This window comes from Leptodactylus fuscus, chromosome 11 (genome assembly GCF_031893055.1).
Source record: "Leptodactylus fuscus isolate aLepFus1 chromosome 11, aLepFus1.hap2, whole genome shotgun sequence".
Classification (NCBI taxonomy): Eukaryota; Metazoa; Chordata; class Amphibia; order Anura; family Leptodactylidae; genus Leptodactylus; species Leptodactylus fuscus.
The window spans coordinates 10,975,604-10,997,399 of record NC_134275.1 but is presented as its reverse complement, the minus strand read 5'-3'; the positions used below and the strand labels follow the sequence as shown (position 1 = coordinate 10,997,399).

General features: G+C 46.5%; 1 protein-coding gene across 1 annotated transcript in view; it reads right to left on the bottom strand.

The window, feature by feature from the left end:
* The window catches only part of HMCN2 (hemicentin 2), a 96,093-nt gene that overhangs the window by 58,534 nt on the left and 15,763 nt on the right, over positions 1 to 21,796 (bottom strand). Inside the window, exons 5-15 of the mRNA XM_075260768.1 lie at positions 20,410 to 20,581; positions 19,844 to 19,950; positions 17,438 to 17,558; positions 10,883 to 11,146; positions 10,543 to 10,687; positions 10,308 to 10,429; positions 9,644 to 9,910; positions 9,374 to 9,515; positions 8,238 to 8,365; positions 8,042 to 8,155; positions 7,807 to 7,956 (exon numbers count right to left, since the gene is read on the bottom strand). Of these exons, the coding sequence (XP_075116869.1) occupies positions 7,807 to 7,956; positions 8,042 to 8,155; positions 8,238 to 8,365; positions 9,374 to 9,515; positions 9,644 to 9,910; positions 10,308 to 10,429; positions 10,543 to 10,687; positions 10,883 to 11,146; positions 17,438 to 17,558; positions 19,844 to 19,950; positions 20,410 to 20,581 (1,732 nt within the window). The remainder of the gene's footprint in view (positions 1 to 7,806; positions 7,957 to 8,041; positions 8,156 to 8,237; positions 8,366 to 9,373; positions 9,516 to 9,643; positions 9,911 to 10,307; positions 10,430 to 10,542; positions 10,688 to 10,882; positions 11,147 to 17,437; positions 17,559 to 19,843; positions 19,951 to 20,409; positions 20,582 to 21,796) is intronic.

Here is a 21,796-nt window from a genome sequence, read left to right as displayed (position 1 = left end):
GAGGCGCTGAAAATAAACATCTATATCAGGGGTCCTCAAACTTTTTAAACAGTGGGCCGGAGGCAGAGCAGGTCGCACAGACATCGGGAGCAGTGCCCTCCAACAGGTAAAGTGAAGTGCGCTCCATGTCCTGGCCCGAGCTGCCCATGAGCTTCATTATAAATGCATGCCTGCTGGCGTTGTCAGCGGGGCCAGACAGAAGTGCTTGGCGGGCCGCATGTGGCCCCCGGGCCGCAGTTTGAGGACCCCTGATCTATATACTATAACCTTCTCTTACATCCCGTCCTATACTCCAGTCACATCCCTTCTTTCTTTATCTTGTAAAGCATCAGTTCTGTGCACCTTGTGTGACCATTGGAGATCAGACACTGACCCAGCAGGGGCTGAGCGGGGAGAGCTGAGCTTCTTCCACCTGAGAGTTACCCGGAAAGACCATGAGCAATGGACATTACACATAATGGCGGCGGCCCCCACCCCCAGATAACCTACGGATTTTTTCATGGTTACAAACTGGCAAAATACTGATGTACTGTCTAAGCCTCACATCTGTCCGCGGCCCTCGAATGTTTGCAGCCGCGCTCCCCCGGGGCTCCGCTCTTCCTCTTTCATCATGCTGCTACAAGTTTACTATTACAGGCTCTAAAGCGTTTTCCAGCTGTTTCTCATGGACTAGACACAGTAACTAGACAAGAAGAGGTGCGCTATTGTCAGGAGGGTATGAGGACATTACACATGGAGGGAAGACGCACGGCACATTCTTCAGTGACATCACTACCTTCTCATCCCCACTGTCACATGGTACCAAGAGGAGCCAAGACTCAGGTCTAGTAATGTACAACTCAAAAATGGAGGACAAGAATAAAATAAAAAAATAAGAGCAAGGAGGGTGTAAGTTGGCTGATGCATGACCTAAAACTGGCTGAAATACTGATATTATTAGCTGATCCATGGATATTGTCATTGTCGAATGTTGGCGACTTTAGGCTTCAGAAGCAGGGTGCAGAACAATGTGATGCATCTTTAGCACAAGAAAGATCTGTAAGCCAAAGATGCACCAGGTTTAACCACATCTCTGCTATAACTGAAGTAAAAGGGTTAATGCAAACCCACAGATGGAACACTCCACACGTTAGTCCTGACAACCTCTGCATGAAATAGTAGGATAGTCCCTGAGCACCTCTATGGGTTCTCTATTATGCTCCATACAAATGGGAGCTGATATACAGTCATGTGCCATTGAGGCCATGTTTAATAACTCTGCTTGCTATGAGTGGATAAGAACATATCTATAGACTGAGAAAATACAACCCTAATAATTCTCAGTTTCTCACTACAATTTAACAATCCTCTGTTTGCTAAATATATTAGTATTACACAACATGCTCCTGTCCTGATACTCTGCTACAATCTATCAGTATTACACAACGCGCTCCTGTCCTGGTACTCTGCTACACTATAACAGTATTACACAACGTGCTCCTGTCCCGATACTCTGCTACAATGTATCAGTATTACACAACATGCTACTGTCCTGGTACTCTGCTACAATGTATCAGTATTACACAACATGCTCCTGTCCTGATACTCTGCTACAATGTATCAGTATTACACAACATGCTCCTGTCCTGGTACTCTGCTACAATGTATCAGTATTACACAACATGCTCCTGTCCTGGTACTCTGCTACAATGTATCAGTATTACACAACGTGCTCCTGTCCTGATACTCTGCTACAATCTATCAGTATTACACAACGCACTCCTGTCCTGGTACTCTGCTACACTGTAACAGTATTACACAACGTGCTCCTGTCCCGATACTCTGCTACAATGTATCAGTATTACACAACATGCTACTATCCTGGTACTCTGCTACAATGTATCAGTATTACACAACATGCTCCTGTCCTGATACTCTGCTACAATGTATCAGTATTACACAACATGCTCCTGTCCTGGTACTCTGCTACAATGTATCAGTATTACACAACGTGCTCCTGTCCCGATACTCTGCTACAATGTATCAGTATTACACAACGTGCTCCTGTCCCGATACTCTGCTACAATGTATCAGTATTACACAACATGCTACTATCCTGGTACTCTGCTACAATGTATCAGTATTACACAACATGCTCCTGTCCTGATACTCTGCTACAATGTATCAGTATTACACAACATGCTCCTGTCCTGGTACTCTGCTACAATGTATCAGTATTACACAACATGCTCCTGTCCTGGTACTCTGCTACAATGTATCAGTATTACACAACGTGCTCCTGTCCCGATACTCTGCTACAATGTATCAGTATTACACAACGTGCTCCTGTCCTGGTACTCTGCTACAATGTATCAGTATTACACAACGTGCTCCTGTCCTGATACTCTGCTACAATCTATCAGTATTACACAACGCGCTCCTGTCCTGGTACTCTGCTACACTGTAACAGTATTACACAACGTGCTCCTGTCCCGATACTCTGCTACAATGTATCAGTATTACACAACATGCTACTATCCTGGTACTCTGCTACAATGTATCAGTATTACACAACATGCTCCTGTCCTGATACTCTGCTACAATGTATCAGTATTACACAACATGCTCCTGTCCTGGTACTCTGCTACAATGTATCAGTATTACACAACGTGCTCCTGTCCCGATACTCTGCTACAATGTATCAGTATTACACAACGTGCTCCTGTCCCGATACTCTGCTACAATGTATCAGTATTACACAACATGCTACTATCCTGGTACTCTGCTACAATGTATCAGTATTACACAACATGCTCCTGTCCTGATACTCTGTTACAATGTATCAGTATTACACAACATGCTCCTGTCCTGGTACTCTGCTACAATGTATCAGTATTACACAACGTGCTCCTGTCCCGATACTCTGCTACAATGTATCAGTATTACACAACGTGCTCCTGTCCTGGTACTCTGCTACAATGTATCAGTATTACACAACGTGCTCCTGTCCCGATACTCTGCTACAATGTATCAGTATTACACAACGTGCTCCTGTCCTGGTACTCTGCTACAATGTATCAGTATTACACAACGTGCTCCTGTCCTGATACTCTGCTACAATGTATCAGTATTACACAACGTGCTCCTGTCCCGATACTCTGCTACAATGTATCAGTATTACACAACGTGCTCCTGTCCCGATACTCTGCTACAATGTATCAGTATTACACAACGTGCTCCTGTCCTGGTACTCTGCTACACTGTAACAGTATTACACAACGCGCTCCTGTCCTGATACTCTGCTACAATGTATCAGTATTACACAACGTGCTCCTGTCCTGATACTCTGCTACAATGTATCAGTATTACACAACGTGCTCCTGTCCTGGTACTCTGCTACAATGTATCAGTATTACACAACGTGCTCCTGTCCCGATACTCTGCTACAATGTATCAGTATTACACAACATGCTCCTGTCCTGGTACTCTGCTACAATGTATCAGTATTACACAACGTGCTCCTGTCCTGATACTCTGCTACAATGTATCAGTATTACACAACGTGCTCCTGTCCCGATACTCTGCTACAATGTATCAGTATTACACAACATGCTCCTGTCCTGGTACTCTGCTACACTGTAACAGTATTACACAACGCGCTCCTGTCCCGATACTCTGCTACAATGTATCAGTATTACACAACATGCTCCTGTCCTGGTACTCTGCTACACTGTAACAGTATTACACAACGCGCTCCTGTCCTGATACTCTGCTACAATGTAACAGTATTACACAACGCGCTCCTGTCCTGATACTCTGCTACAATGTATCAGTATTACACAACGTGCTCCTGTCCTGATACTCTGCTACAATGTATCAGTATTACACAACGTGCTCCTGTCCTGATACTCTGCTACAATGTATTAGTATTACACAACGTGCTCCTGTCCTGATACTCTGCTACAATGTATCAGTATTACACAACATGCTCCTGTCCTGGTACTCTGCTACAATCTATCAGTATTACACAACGTGCTCCTGTCCTGGTACTCTGCTACAATGTATCAGTATTACACAACGTGCTCCTGTCCTGGTACTCTGCTACAATGTATCAGTATTACACAACATGCTCCTGTCCTGATACTCTGCTACAATGTATCAGTATTACACAACGTGCTCCTGTCCTGGTACTCTGCTACACTGTAACAGTATTACACAACGTGCTCCTGTCCTGGTACTCTGCTACACTGTAACAGTATTACACAACATGCTCCTGTCCTGGTACTCTGCTACAATGTATCAGTATTACACAACATGCTCCTGTCCTGATACTCTGCTACAATGTATCAGTATTACACAACATGCTCCTGTCCTGGTACTCTGCTACAATGTATCAGTATTACACAACATGCTCCTGTCCTGATACTCTGCTACAATGTATCAGTATTACACAACATGCTCCTGTCCTGGTACTCTGCTACAATGTATCAGTATTACACAACGTGCTCCTGTCCCAATACTCTGCTACAATGTATCAGTATTACACAACGTGCTCCTGTCCTGGTACTCTGCTACAATGTATCAGTATTACACAACGTGCTCCTGTCCCGATACTCTGCTACAATGTATCAGTATTACACAACGTGCTCCTGTCCTGGTACTCTGCTACAATGTATCAGTATTACACAACGTGCTCCTGTCCTGATACTCTGCTACAATGTATCAGTATTACACAACATGCTCCTGTCCTGGTACTCTGCTACACTGTAACAGTATTACACAACGCGCTCCTGTCCTGATACTCTGCTACAATGTATCAGTATTACACAACCTGCTCCTGTCCTGATACTCTGCTACAATGTAAAAGTATTACACAACCTACTCCTGTCCTGATAGTCTGCTACAATATATCAGTACTACACAACTTGCTCCTGTCCTGATACTCTGCTACAATGTATCAGTATTACACAACAGGCTCCTGTCCTGATACTCTGCTACAATGTATCAGTATTACACAACGTGCTCCTGTCCTGGTACTCTGCTACACTGTAACAGTATTACACAACGTGCCCCTGTCCTGGTACTCTGCTACACTGTAACAGTATTACACAACATGCTCCTGTCCTGGTACTCTGCTACACTGTAAGGGAGCATTCACACGGTGTAACGTGCCGCGAGATTTGGCAAGTGTACGCCGCGTGACCCTTTGCGTGCCGTACACGCTCCCATTCATTTCAATGGGAGCGGGGAGCGTATGCGCCGCGCTAGTTTGCGGCCGTGCATTTATTCACGGCCGCAAACTAGCGCGGCGCATACGCTCCCCGCTCCCATTGAAATGAATGGGAGCGTGTACGGCACGCAAAGGGTCACGCGGCGTACACGTGCCAAATCTCGCGGGACGTTACGCCGTGTGAATGCTCCCTAACAGTATTACACAACATGCTCCTGTCCTGGTATTCTGCTACACTGTAACAGTATTACGCAACGCACTCCTGTCCTGATACTCTGCTACAATGTATCAGTATTACACAACATGCTCCTGTCCTGGTACTCTGCTACACTGTAACAGTATTACACAACATGCTCCTGTCCTGGTACTCTGCTACACTGTAACAGTATTACACAACGCGCTCCTGTCCTGATACTCTGCTACAATGTATCAGTATTACACAACGTGCTCCTGTCCTGATACTCTGCTACAATGTATCAGTATTACACAACCTGCTTCTGTCCTGATACTCTGCTACAATGTAAAAGTATTACACAACCTACTCCTGTCCTGATAGTCTGCTACAATATATCAGTACTACACAACGTGCTCCTGTCCTGATACTCTGCTACAATGTATCAGTACTACACAACATGCTCCTGTCCTGATACTCTGCTACAATGTATCAGTATTACACAACGTGCTCCTGTCCTGATACTCTGCTACAATGTATCAGTATTACACAACGTGCTCCTGTCCTGATAGTCTGCTACAATGTATCAGTATTACACAACGTGCTCCTGTCCTGATACTCTGCTACAATGTATCAGTATTACACAACGTGCTCCTGTTCTGATAGTCTGCTACAATGTGTCAGTATTACACAACAGGCTCCTGTCCTGATACTCTGCTACAATGTATCAGTACATGCAGAATGTATCAGACTGGTGTCCAGGCTTTTTAGCTTCATAGATGATTACGTGGACTGGATACCATTGTAACAATCTCTCAACCATAACAACATTGTGCCACTTATACAATATGCTTGCAGTTCTGTCCTATAGAGCCATGTGGACTCTTGTGCTGTCAGACCATGCTCAGATGGATACTGTTGGGGCCGGTATTGTCCCCTAAAGGTAATGCCTCTACATAGTACATATGTACATGGCTATCTTTATAGATGCCCTTATGTGGTCTATACAATACAGAGCTGTAATATAGTCCTAGGTGCAAGTCCTTAGGTCTTATATAATAAGAATATTGCCATTCGCTGGCAGCAAGCCAAGATATTGACAAAAAAGTTAAAGCACTACTATGTCTATTGGAGAGCTGCAGAACCTTTCATAGAGGAAGATGCAGCTTTATATCCAGGGATTAGGGTTAGAAACAATAGTTTCATCGGAAACCAAAGCTTGTGTTAGAGCAGGATTGAGCGCCGGGGTCTGTATTAAGAAGAAGAAGGCGCAGGACTTGAGTCTCAGTTACCATCCGCAAAGCTCGGGTTAAAGGGTCAGGAGCGAAAACTTTGTAATTATCTTCAGATAAATACTTTCAAGGCAAATGAGAAATCTCAGTGTATAAGAGCGGCCTAATTGTAGTGCAGGGTCCTGGACGAACCCGCTGCACCCCGAGGGGAGACAGAAGTCGGAAATCTGCTGCCAGCTGAGAAGGAGGCAGCCGAGCCAGGAAATATACTATGGAAGAATTACAAATTAGTCTCTATTCACGGACGGAGCCGCTTTCCACTTCAATGGATGGATTTTATTCCTTCTCACCCACTGAGGAAAAGAACAGAACATTAATGCGACTAGTTCCTGATCCCGCCATACTGCGGATGTAATGTCAGGGTATTCACATGGGGCAGAGGGATATTACAGAGACGAGCGACCCCGGGCAATGTCCACAAACTCGGAGCTAAAGATTAACAACTAAAGAAAAGTTCTGCAACCTTTTAATAGACTTTGGAAGCAATCCTGAAAGCCATCAGTGACCGCTCTTCTATACACTGCTGAGGACTTGTTGCAATGTATCAGGTTAGTCAGTTCAGTGACCTAAACACATCAGCCGCAGCCTGACACTAATACACTGTAACAAGTGCTCAGCTGTGTAAGCAGGTCTAGATCCGGCAGCACGCACAGTTCTTGAAAAGCAGTTTATTAGAAAGCAGCAGAACTTTTCTTTACAGAGTTATTTATTTTATGTACTTTCTAATTTTTAGAACAACATGAGGAAGTCACAATTTTTTACACAAATCTAGCCATGTGTCAGAAATTGTGACTTTTGATGTGCCTTGGATTCAGTCCATCGGCCCCTTTATATCTCAGTTCCTCTCCATTTGTAAGATCTCTGTTGGCTGTCTGTCCAGACCTGATCCTGCTGGAATAGCTGAGCGGTTGTTACAATGTATTAGTGTAAGCGAGTGTTATAACCTGAAGCAGACGTGTTTAGCTTACAGAGATTGGACTGACTACATGAACATATTGCAGCAAATCCCCAATGAGGTTAGCCGGACTGGTCAGGAACTGGACAACTCCATTACGTATTGTCCATTAATATTGATTTTAGACAAATTAAATCATCTTGAGGGTGAACAATTAAGAAGGATTGACCTCACTTACTTCCCACTTCCACGTGAAGTACATCAGATGATGACCCTGCTTCATTGGAAGCCACACAGGTGTACTCTCCGGCGTCTTCAGCTGTCACCTCCTGGAGGGCCAGGGTTCCACTGTATGAGCCACTGACAGGGCCCCTAACTTCCTTGTCACCTGAGGGTGCACCATAATAATCCTTTCATTACATATTCTGCAGCTGTCAGCACAGTACAATGATGTCGGGGCAGTGAGCGCTTACCCTTGTACCAGGCCACCAGCGGCTGAGGCAGCCCTTCAGTCCTACACTCCAGCACTGCGTCCTCCCCTATGGCTACTAGTACTGTAGATTTTATAGCCGTTGCTTTAGGGCGCTCTGACAAGCAGACAGAAAAGGGTTAATGATGCCGCTTTCATGGTGCCTGCTTGTAGCAAAAGACAAGACATGTAAAGCTTACCAGTGTACATCAGGGTTAATGCCTGCTCGTCTGATCCTAAACCATTAGATGCTACACAGCTGTAATTCCCAGAATCCTCTGGGCTCGGGTCCTTAATCAGCAGGATGTTGCCATCAATGATGGTATGTCTGTTGTCAGAGATATAATCTGTTGTCAGATACCAGCACAGATGCTGAGTTACACCATTACCAATCTTTTTATCACGGAAAAGAAATAAGGTTGTCACAGCTCCGTCCCCTCTAAGCAGTGTCAATGGTTTCTAATATAATGCTGTGTTAGGCCGGGGCCTCACATGCAGTGGTGATAGTGGTTTAACCAGTTGTCATATATGGTACGTATGTAGTAGATGGGATGCAGATCTCATACTGCTAGAAAAAAAATGCAGCGCAGAGTCTTCTGTTAGAGGTCAGTCTTATTGTGACTGTCGGTCTTTGTCACGCAAAGGTTTAACGCTAAGGTTCCACGTTGCTGAAACACAGCTTTTTTTGTTGCAGACTTTCCTGCAGTTTTTTAGGCAAATGTCTGGAGTGAATTGAAAAGGAATGGAAGATATAAAGGAAGCTCTTAGATGTTTCCCTTCTGTTAAATCCACTCCTGACCTTGGCTCAAAAAACCGCTGCAAAATCTGCAACAAAAAAGCTGCGTTTCCGCAACGTGGGGCATTAGCCTGAGTCTGAGGGGTCTACAGATGTTGTATCGCTGACTTGGCACATAGGGCAATGCAGCTTTTATTGTTGCAGATTTTGCTGCGTTTTTTTTCTAGCAAAAGCTAGGAATGGATTGAGCAGAGGGTAAAAGTGTAAGGCTGGGTTCACATGGAGAAATCCATTCCGAATCTGCTTCCTATTGTGGATTCCGTGGCTCTGGCTGGAGTGTCCTTGCTAATGAGGACTATCATCTAGGCCTAATCATGCATTGACATTCCATTGCAGCTGAATCCGGAGGCGGAAAATTAAGTGGAATTTTGCTCCAATACTGCCCAATACTTCATTCCCCGAATCCCCCTTTAGCAGAGAGTCCTGGGGCCTGTACACTTTGCTCTTACGTGTATGGCCACTTCTGGTCTTGCTCTCGGCATATTATGAAACAATCCAGCAAGCACTCTACAATTTCTGGCACAATGCTATTATACATACTTGTTGTCATTGTTCAGGAAGGTGTCCCCATGTTTCCAAGATATTTGGGGTTCCGGGTACCCAGAAACGTCACAGCGAATCTTCACTTCTCCTCCATGAGACAGTTGAGAGGAACTTGATTCAATCTGTATACGTGGAGGTTCTATAGGGATAGGAAGGTGCAAATTTACAATATTGGGGTATATATAGTGACTGAGTGTTGAAGAAGAGAACTTTCTACAGAACATTCTATTTCTTTTCACCCCAGCAGTCCCAACGACAGGTGGTTACCTTGTACGAGAAGCCAGACGCTGGCAGTGGTGGAGCCATGGCTGTTCCGGGCGGTGCACTGGTATTTTCCTGCATCACTGGGCTTCACATTCTGAATCTGCAAAGAGGAGTTTGCCAGGATCCATAGCCGCCCTTCTTTCAGGGCTTTTCCATCGTGCTGCCAGGTGAGATTGTAGCGGACATCACCAAGAACGTGGCAAGAGAGCAAGGCTAGGTCACCCACTGACACTGTGACATTAGGGTGGAGCGAGATTGTGGGAGGAGGATCTGCAGAGAGATAAGTAATGTGAACTGCCACGTAACCACCAATAAGTGTCTGAGATCATCAAAAACACATCCAAACCCAAGCAACCAACACAGAGCTATTTAGGAGAATTTACAGCCAAAATACAAACAGATCTGCAAATCTCAGCCTGAAGTCTCTGCTTATGTGAAGTCTTCATAGTCTATTCTGCTGCTTCTTATACAGATACTGGGTGACAACCACTACTGATAATAGGGGTTGTCACTGTGTATTCCATTATCATAAAGTCACCCCATCTCTACCACAGCTCTGCCTGTAAGTATCAGTCTTCACTGTGATTCTGGGATTATACTCAGGAACTAGGAGGATTAGGATGAACAGTGTCATAGAGAAATCAATAAATATCTAGGATATTCTTACCTGCAATAGACACTTGCGTCTGAGCAAATCCTGCCCCTGCATTACTGATGGCTGTGCACTGATATAAACCTTCATGGCGAGCGGATGCAGATGGGATCTCAAAGGTGGCGTTACCCGATTCTCTAATAGTTACAAAACCCAGGTAAAGTCGGCATCACAGAACATAATACACATCATATGATGACACTTATGTACATGAAACCCAATGTCCCCAGTAATAGGTAACTGTACTCACGTGAACAGCAGCTCCTCGCCGAGCCTCTCGCCATCCCTGGAGAACCGCACTCTGAATGGAATATCACTAAGAATGAGGCAAGTTAGAGTGAGCGCCCGCTGGTGGTAGCCCTGGATAAGCGGTGCCATTGTCACAGCAGGAACAGCTGCAGAAAGGGAAGAATCTCCAAGTTGTAATCTCAATATAAGGACAGAGGCAGAAATGTAATCTATGACCCCTGACTAGTATATGCCCCTAAATACACCAGACATAGCCCTTTAATGAGGGATCCTGTCATTGGGATCCATGAACAATTGTGGACACTCAAACTAAAAAGTATATATTCAGTAACTTTCCCTACCTGGTATGATGCTGGTATAAGCCACATTGGAGAGTCTCTGGAACTTAAACCCATTGTTGTCGGTTCCATTAACTTTCATGAAGAAACTCCCCATAGGCGCCTGAAACAGCGGCACCGTCCATAGGTGTTTGCTGCGCTTGTACGGTAGACGTTCTGCTGGCAGAGAAAAATAGGAGTCTCCAGACACCCGCAGCAGGTCCAGATGGGTGACCTGTCCCGGTGGGGTGAGGCCTGTGCAGTTTATCAGCGCTGAGATGGGAATTCCTAAAAAACAGATGTAGCAGGAAATACTATATAAGATATAAAGTACAACATCATGGAGAGGACATAGATCTATAGCAATGACTACTAGACTTATAGGGTTGCACTAGTTACTGGATAATGGGAGTAGTGGTACAACAATGTCTATTACATGAGGGCAGGATGATAGTGCCGTTTATTCTGACAAATTCACTGATCTATGATACTAAGTCGTCTCCTCAATCAATAACTTATTCACAGAAAAAATAGAAGACATCAGATGTCTAACACTTCACCTTTAATAAAGTGATTACAAATGCATCAATAATCTAAAAATATTAGAGGAAAGAGCCCAAATAATAACCAAACCCACCAACCAAAGCTTGACAAGAGCATTAACAAAGGATTATGTAGATAATCTTGTTTCCCTTAGTCCTAACAGCGGCACAATGTGGGGTATTTCGTGCCCCTGTGTGCTGGTAGGACAGGCGGAATTTTAATTAGCCATGTATTAATTTCACATGGCTTGTTCCCTTTAAGAGGGCACAGATACCTCCCCCCTGTGCGTAAATAACAAGTAATAATACATACATTCCAAAATAAACAACAATAGGGGGGGAATCCTTGTGCCGCTGTTAGGACTAAGGGAAACAAGATTATCTACATAATCCTTTGTTCCCTGTCGTCCCTACCAGCGGCACAATGTGGGGAAATAGCAAGTAATCCCCATAAGGGTGGGAGATTAAACACAAGCAGAATGTAATACAGTACGCCCGAAGGCAGTAGCTTCTGAGCCATACCGATCAAGTCGGTAGTGCTTCACAAAGGTCAATTCTGAAGACTAGGATGCTGCTGCACAAATCTGGTCCAAGGTGAGAGCCTTGACCTCTGCCCAAGAGGTCGATACTGCCCGCGTCGAATGGGCCCTTAGGACGGTCGGCGGAGGTAAGTTCTGACTCACAAACGCCAACTTGATTGCTTCCTTCACCCAGCGAGAGATGGTGACCTTAGAAGCCTTGCGGCCTTTATGGCCCCCTACATAATTTATTAACAAGTTCTCAGATCTCCTGAAAGCGCGTGTGCGCTGAAGGTAAATCTGCAGGTTCCGGACTAAATCTAGGGTATGCCACTTCTCCTCCTCAGGGGAAGTGGGCACGGGAAAAAAGGTTGGCAAGCAAATGAGCTGACTCACATTCGCCCTAGAAGAAACTTTCGGCCTGAATCCTGGCAGAAATCTCAACTGAACACGGTCTTCAAAGAAGGCAATGTAAGGAGCTTCCGATGAGAGTGCTTGAAGCTCCCCTACTCTTTTTGCCGAGGTGATAGCGAGGAGAAAAGATACCTTATAGGTCAGCCACTTTAGATCCACCTCCTCCAGAGGTTCGAATGGAGCAACACAAAGTGCCGTTAGGACCTTGCTGAGGTCCCATTGGTGGACAGGAGCAGAAACTGCTGGTCTCAGCCTAGTTGCCCCTTTGATAAAGGTGCTCACTAAAGGATCCTGAGACAACCGCCTCCCCAGATAGGCGGACAAAGCGGCTACATGTACCTTCAGGGTAGAAGCTGCAAGCCCTCTGTCTAGGCCGTCCTGCAGGAAATCCAGGATCGCCCTCACAGGGGGATCGGAGGAGTCCACTTCGTGTTCCGTGCACCAGGCCTGGAAAATATTACCGATCCTACGGTAATTCTTATTGGTCGAGGTGGCTCTGGCGCTGGCTAAAGTCCTTAGGACGCCTTGAGACAGTCCTCTATTCCTTAATAGGGACTGGTCAACCTCCAGGCTGTCAGATTGAATCTCCTCAGATCGTGGTGTCTCAGCTCTCCTTGTGTCACCAGATCTGGGAGGGGGGGAAGCCTCCAATACCTGCCTTGACTCATCCACATGAGCTGGGCAAACCAAGTCCTTTTCGGCCAGAACGGGATTATGGCAATTCCCGAGACTTGGTCCTGTCTGATTTTCATCAATACCTTGGGTATGATGGAAACTGGAGGGAAAATGTATATCAGCCTGAACCTCCATGGGATGGACAGGGCATCCACTGCCAAGGCATTGTCCTCCTGGTACAGAGAGCAGAAGGTTTCCACCTTGGCGTTGAGTCGGGTTGCCATGAGGTCGACATCCGGAAGGCCCCATGTTTGGACAATCTGATGGAATATGTCTTGATTGAGAGACCATTCTCCTGATACAGGGATACCCCGACTCAACTGATCCGCTACTATGTTCAGGGAGCCCTTGATGTGAACAGCGGATAGGTGGGTCAGATTCTTCTCTGCCCACGTGAAGATCAAGTTCGCCTCTCTCAGTAGGGCTGGAACCCTGGTGCCGCCCTGTTTGCTCAAGTATATTACCGTCGTCATATTGTCTGACCGGACCTTGACTGCCTTCCCTTCGAGAAAGGGGGCGAAGTACTTCAGCGCCAGATACACTGCTTTTAGCTCCTTCAGGTTGGAGGTTCCTACCTCTGGATTCCTCCACAGACCCTGGACAGTCCTGCCGTCCAGGTGGGCTCCCCATCCCGAATGGGACGCATCTGTTGTCAACAGGGTCCAACGAGGTTGAACCGAGGACCTTCCGTCTTTCAGGTGTCTCCACCATCTGAGGGAAAGACGGGTACCGGGAGAAAGGCAGATCTTCCTGTGCAGTCCCCGTGGAGATCCGTTCCAGGCTCTCAACACTTCCATCTGAAGGGGACGCAAGTGCCATAAAGCCCAAGGGACCGCCTTGGCTGAAGAAGACATCAGGCCTAGGACCCGCATGGCGGTGCGAATGGTGATCCATCGGGACCTGAGGAGGCCCCGAACCGAAGCTTCTATTTTTGCTCGCCTTGGACGAGATAGGAAAATCTGCATGCTCTGGGAATCCAGAACAAACCCTAGGAATTTCTTCCGGGTGGATGGCACTATTTCTGACGTCTCCCAATTGATCAGCCAACCTAACTCCTGGAGGAAGGCGATGGCTATCTGGAGGTGGTGATGGAGAATTGAAGTAGACTGAGCTTTTATAAGCCAGTCGTCGAGGTAGGGAACCACGAAGAGGCCTTGAAGTCTGAGAGCGGCGGCAACTGGTGCGACCATCTTGGTGAATACATACGGAGCTGACGATATGCCGAATGGCAGAGCAGTGAACTGTAGGTGCTCTCTGTGACCAGCCATAAGAACGGCTATACGTAGATATTTCCTGTGTGGCGGGAAGATGGGGATATGTAAGTAGGCATCCTTCAGGTCCAGGGTGACCATGACCTCGTTGCGCAATAGGAAATTGGTTACTGAGTCTATGGACTCCATCCTGAAAGGTTTTTTCTTTATGAAGAGGTTGAGGAACCGAAGATCTATAATCATCCGCCACCCTCCTGTGGACTTTGGAACCAAGAACACGGGTGAATAAACTCCTTGACCCACTTCGGGAGGAGGGACCCTTTCCAGGGCCCCCTTTAAGAGATATTCTGCGACGGAAGCCTCCAGGCAGTCTTGTTGTAGGGCTGGTAAGACCCGCGTAGTGATGAAACGATCCACCGGAGGATGGGAGAACTCTATTGCGTATCCTCGCTGAACAACTTGAAAGACCCATGGGTCCAGAATGTGAAGATGCCATGCCACAAGGAAATTCGAAAGGCGCCCTCCTACGGGAGAGCTGGTCACAGAGAGCGGCGTCTCCTCAAAACCCCTTCTTCTTAGGGTCCTCCTTGGGGATCCCGCGACCCGCCCCTTTCGGACGGTATCTGGGGCGTCTCTGGCTTCCTTGTTGAGGCCTGTATTGAGACGTGGAGCCTCGACCCCTAGAAGGGGGAGGCCTTCTTTCTCTGGTTGCTTGTGGTAGTGATCTCCCTCTACCATCAGCCAATCCCTCCATCAGATCGTCCAGCCCTTGGCCGAAAACCTTCCCAGGTTGAAAGGGGAGGGAACACAAAGAAAACTTGGAGGCGACATCAGCCCGCCAAGGTTTGAGCCACAAGGGCCTCCTGGCGGCGGTATTGAGGGCCATGGCCTTGGAAGCCAGCTTCACCTGCTGTCTTGCCGATTCTCTCAGGAAATCCGTAGCGAGACGGATCTCCCCCATGGATGCCAGGATGTCGTCCCTGTTAACCCCGGAGTCGATATCCCGTTCCAGGCGGTCCAGCCGGGCTTGAAGCTTATCAGCTACTTCCGTTGAGGCGATGCCCACCGTCACCTGGGCTGAAGCAGACGAATACGCCTTCTTGAGCGTTGAATCCACTCTTCTATCAAGCAAATCCTGAAGATTTGACCCGTCATCGATGGGCACGACAGTGCGACGGGAAAGCTTAGAGATGGCTAAATCCACCTTGGGTGGCGGACCCCAGCGATCCAGCTGGGAGGGATCAATCGGATACACTGCTTTGAAAGCTCTGGTGGTGACGTAAGCCTTCTCCGGCTGCTTCCATTCTTGTTCCATTAGGCTGGCCATGGAGGCGTCCACTTGGAAAACCCCCGCTTCCCAGAGGTGGACGCAGAGGCTTCCCCCTCGCCAACCTGGTCCCACGACCGGATGGCCTTCAGCAGTTTATTAGTCTTTTCCCGATGGAAAATTGGTCTGCTGGTACAGGAGGACTGATCGTCCGATGATATGGACACCTCCTCCACCTGGAGGCGCTCCAGGGAGGGCAGTGAAGCAGAACGCCTTTCCACGCGCTGCTTCTTGGTGAGCTGAGCCAGTGAAGTACGGATATCCTTTAAAGAATCATCCTGCAAAAAACACAAGGATACTTAGAAGCCGGAGGGGACCCTTCCCCTCTTTGCGGCAACCGTACTCACCATGTACTCCTTGACCCATGCTACCATATCACTGGTAACGGGTTCCTCCCGCAGAGGTCCCCTGCATTGCTGGCAGCGTGACCAGTCATAGCCTAAAGGCAAAACAATGACATTCAGGATACTCCCACCATTGGGAGAATTAGCAGACGAAAAAACCGCACCTACCATCAGGTAGTGGAACGTCACAATCAATGCAAGCCAGGTGTCTCCTTTTAGAAGACTTCTTCCGTCTTACTTGATCCCCGGGAGGGGTAGAAGAGGAAGACATGACAAATAGAAGCTAGCTTTCAGCGATACCTAAGCATGGAATATGAAACATCAGAGGAGTACATTCAAGGAACCATATGAGGAGACTCACCCAGCTTCTGCAGACCACTTACCAACCTTCAGCAGAGTTTGCAGTAGAATAAATGCAGATTGAAGCGGTAACCACAAGCCACAGCGGAGAAACCAGCTAGGGATTAGACTAGCAGGCAATGAGGGATGCAACCTGCCCCCTTTTTTACAGCCCCATATCCGGAAGGGGCGTGGCCTTAGTCAAAAGCTCCGTTCCTTTGCCCTTCATAACACTCCTAGCCCTTCAAGTCACGCTCCCCCTTTGAGCCAACTACATTGGCACGTACCTTAATCTCCTGAGGACCTCCAGTGTCCAACGCTGCTGTTCGCGTGGTCCCGGAGCGGCGAATGCCGAAAACCGGAAGTTGCCGGTGTTACACTTCTAAACGACCGGCCGGAACCCTCCTACACAGAGGAAAGGTTCCGCGAAAACCGGAAGTTCCCCTCATGGAGCCGCGCGAACACGCCGGCTGGCTGCGCGCGGCTCCGAAGCCCAGCAGGACTGGATGCCGGGGAACAGGAGGTAGGATTGCGTGAGGGAGGTGGGCAAAATAGGTAACTTTAATCTTACCTATTCTCTTTGCAGGACCGACAGAAGTCCAAAGGGGCAGAGTGCATCATTGAAGACACCTGAACAGGTCTGAGCAGGTAAGTACCTGAAACTTCTTCTTACTCTTTCTCTTTAGGAGGACACAGAGTCCTCCCCACCTGTCCGATCCTTTACACAGGACAGAAAAAAACGCACAGGGGGGAGGTATCTGTGCCCTCTTAAAGGGAACAAGCCATGTGAAATTAATACATGGCTAATTAAAATTCCGCCTGTCCTACCAGCACACAGGGGCACGAAATACCCCACATTGTGCCGCTGGTAGGGACGACAGGGAATATATAATGTCCCACCTCCTCTAAGTCCACCGAACGGGACTTAGAGGAGGTGGGACCCCAAAGAATGGGGCAATAAAAGCTTCAAATAAAGTGCTATGGTAAAACAATAACTAACTGTTGAACAACCTGCCTACGCATTTCCTCCATAAGGATTCATCAGGGGCAAATAATAGTCTTAAAGTAAGCGATAGTAGCCACAATAAAAAGATGTCAGCAGAGATGTCAGTAGTCTGTCCGCCGATATCAGAGCACTCACTGTTCTATCCTCACCTGTATTGGTATGAGATGTATAGATTACTTGTAGTTCAGTTTCTCTCATTTTACCTTTTATTGGCCGTTCGATGATTTTCAAGGGATCTACAATGGCCATAGTGGCGAAAGCAGCACGAAAATCCAAGGTGCTGACCCCAGTGACTCTGACCGTGTGACGTCCGCTGCTGCTAATCTGCACTTATGGAAAGACACAGTATAAGAGTGTGGTCACATTTGTAGGTTTCATCATACTGTTTTTGATGTCATGACTAGGACTAGATCACACAAGTAGATTTGGTATATGCAGGAATGATTTTGACGGACGACCTGATGGATTTCAGCAATTCATGTGACACTTGTGAATATAGTCTTATTCACGCCTGCTCTGGGTCTAAGGCTCTGTAACCAGCAGTAAATATATGGATGTGACAGGCTCGGGACACCAAACCCCAGCAGCATATTGACTTAGGGGCCCCTAACCCAGTGGACAGGATCCCATTACCACAGAGCCTGGGATAGTGTAAATTCATATTCTAGCAGTGAAACTCAAGTAGCAAAACATAAATATACAAAGAACATGTTGTAAATAACTTTATTGGTCCGTTGTGTGTTATGTCCATGAACAAAGCTTTGCGTGGAATCCCAAATCGGTCCCAGCTGCTGCGATACCTCCGTGCAAACAAATCACAGCACAGGACAAACATGGCAGATCGATGGGAAGGATTAGAAAGGGAAAAATCTAAGTAAACAACGATCCAGATAAAGAGCAAAAGCAAACCACAGAAAATGAGCAGCATGACATCAGGGCTAAATGAGGGGAGGACAGGCCGTGTCAGGCGATGAGGATGAGGCCAGGCTGGCGACTGTGCACATTCATTAGGGTAACGAGAGAGAAATGGAACAAAACCAAGTCACAATAAACACGAGGTCACAAGCTGAACTTATTCCAGGCATCAAAGGAGCAGGAGGGGGGAGGCCACGCACCTTCTAGACCATCTTATTATACAGCAAAAAAGGACAATATTGGGCAAAACAATCCAATATGGTGCCTATAACTTATTAATACCTTGTAATATATGAATGATGGTCTGATACATTGTTGCTGCACTGATACTTTATTACTTTTTATTATTTATTTCAGCCAAGGACCTTTATATGTTATGACATTACATATGTTACTTATATGGTATTGTGCTATATGTGTATAGGACCCATTACAGCAGAAGGACCTTAGGTCACATGACCATTCCTTACAGGTCCTCGATCCAGTGACGTGTTCTATGACAGTACAGTGGTTTACATGACATCCAGCTGACTAGTCACTGACCTCACTGGAGTGGACTCTAATTCCTAATGTAATGGCTTTGTGTAAGGGCATCTTAAGCATGTCTGAAGGAGGCTGCCTGGTGGATTAGACATGCTGAACGGGAGCCCTCAAAGATGTTCTCAGAGGAGGAGCCAAACAGGAGATAAAAGTTACTGCCATCTGCTCCAAACATCGTTGGGCATATATACATGGCAAGAACTCACTGTTGAGAAGTGGATGAGAGATTGTGACACATGATGAAAAAACTCCAAGAACTGGCCTTAAAAGGGTTTTCTGGGACTATGAAATTGAGCTTCACCTCTTCTCAGGTCAGTGACATCACGTCCGCTGGTCACATGGCTGTACGGTAGCTCAGTCTCATTAAAATCAATGGGACTGGGTTGCGATACCAAGAACAACCACTATACCATGCTCAGTGCTGAGCTTAGTGAGTAGTGAAGAAGTCGCAGCAGACTATATTATAGTCCCAGAAAACCCCATTAAGATGCAACCTAAAAAAGAGAGATACAAAGGGATGTTCAGGCTTTTATCCAAGCCAGTAGACACGACAGGTAAAGCAAAGGAGCCTCCTGCAGCTCAGCCATAAAGACGGCATCTTAGGCTACATGCACAGCACCATGTGTGTTCTCTGTGTATTATCTGGGTTTTTTGCACTGACCCTTTCTTTCCTATGACCTCAAATACATGACTTTTATCATGGATGTGGGCGGCCATGAGTCCGGATGCAAGACTCATGACAGCCCCTATTCCTTCCCATTTTGCAGGACAGGCTCATTCATTGAAATCTATAAGTCTGTGGAAGTTATTGATGCCATCTTTGTGCTGTCCATTCTGTTTTCTCACAGGCCTGTGCACGCACACTGTCATGATCATGTAATCTTGGCTGATGACATCGAAATACTTGTGGAATCCTATGGAACTTGTGCTTAGTAGAGTTTTCCTTTTCAAGAATTGCTTACTTGACACTTTTTGCACCCTGTGGTCTATGACCTTGGTTGGATACTGACAGCAAGCAGAGATACTGATAGTGGTACAAAACCGAAACATAAAATCTATAACAAAACACAAAACTGTGTATTATACAATGATAGTGACTAAATCTAGTAAGCTGTATAGCTCCACACAAGGGAGCACAATGTAGGGTACGTTACCTTGATGACCCATATTCCAGACACAGTCGGCTTCAGTCCCAGCACAAGAGCTGAATTAGGGATCCTGAGCAGTTCCTCCAGCCCCTGGCTCACGGAGAGCGCTTTCCCTGCCAGGAGAGAAATGAGGGGTCAGTTCTGTGTCTGTGCATTGAGAGGCGCCAAGTATACAATGAAGATTACAGAAGAACAGGCCGGACGGGAACGAGGAGCCCGGGGGGAGATAGATGCCTTCAATCAGGGAATATTACTGTGAAATTTCACTGTTATGTTTCCCAAGTAACAAAGATAAGAGATGATAATAATGACGACAATTAAAATACAGAAAATAAATTAGGTGGAGAAATCCCTGTGGTCTGGCATCTGATAATCCAGAAATTCTGCTAGTGTGAATCTAGAACAAGAATGACCAATGATGAGGGATAACGTGAAGTCTGGAGCAGAGGTAAATAGGTAATAGCTGAACCTCTTGGTGCATATTACATCTATATAACACTGAAGAGCGACTATGAAAACATACAAACATAGCTCTCATCATGGGGAGGGGGGTAAGGGATGGCAACACTTACCTGCGGGGTCAGTGACCTCAATAAGGGGCTCAGGGCCACTTAGAGAGATGGTCACTTCTTTAAGGCTTGGATCGAATGGTATCTCCCATTGTCTCTCTCCTGCTGACTCATGATCCGTGGACAACAGGTGAACCTTGGATGCCTGGATCGCCTCCTCCACCCACTTCAGCACCTGGGAAAGCAGAAAAGAATATAGTATTATGTATAGCAACTCTCTGGTCTCTTATATAGAGTCTGCAGCACTCACATCAGGGACTGTGTCATCAGAAAGGTGGCCACAGCCATAAGAAAAGCGACCACAGCCATCAGGAGAGTGACCACAGCCATAAGAAGAGATAACACAGCGATCAGGAGAATGACCACAGACTTAAGAAGAGTGACCAAAACCATCAGGAGAGTGACCACAGCCATCAGGAGAGTGACCAAAACCATAAGAAGAGCGAAATCAGTGATCAGGAGAGCGACCACAGCCATAAGAGTGACCACAGACATAAGAAAAGCGACCACAGACATAAGAAGAGTGTCCACAGTCATCAGGAAAGTGACCACAGCCATCAAGAAAGTGACCACAGCCATCAGGAGAGTGACTACATTCATCAGCAGTGACTAGTTTGAAGAAACTACATGTGCGTCTATGCTATGGTATGGTAAATCTACTACAATACAACCATTTTTTCCTATGATCCATATTGTACAGCCTTTCCCCTTATTGTATCCCAGCAGCAGAGATTATTGGAGCACTGCAATGGAACATCAGAGGAGACTGCACTGGGATAGAAACTAGTGAGGCCCTATTCACATCTGCGTTCGAGGTTCCGTTGAACAAGTCTGTTCGGGGACTCCCCAAACGGAAACCTATACGCATTACAAAGCGGTTACCTGGGAAACTCACAGACCCCATAGACTATAATTGAGTCCGTGTGGTTTCTGCATGAAACATGCCGAGAGAAAAGTCCTACAAGCAGCATTTTTCTCTCCACATGATTTGTGGGGAAACCCGAACACAGACCCGGGCCTAAGAAAGGCTGAATCCTCTCTACGTCACTGCTGGCTACACCAGACACATAGATATATATATAAGTAAAGGATATCGACGTCCCTCATACAGTTCAGTCTTAAATAAACCAGTCACCCTCTTTTTGTTCTAAAATAAATCATCCAGCTACAAAAATCCTTGACAGAAATCTGCTCTTACTTTACAAGGGGGTTGGGGGGCATCATTACCAGCTTAGCCTGAGCAGATAAAATAAACAGCAGTCATGGGCGCCATGACTTTTGCAATGACAGTGTTTTTGGCATTTATATATACAAAGAAGAGGAAAGTCACAAAGTCATGGAATAGCAGAGCAGAGGGGAAGGGGGGGGGGTGCGGATGTGATTATTCAGC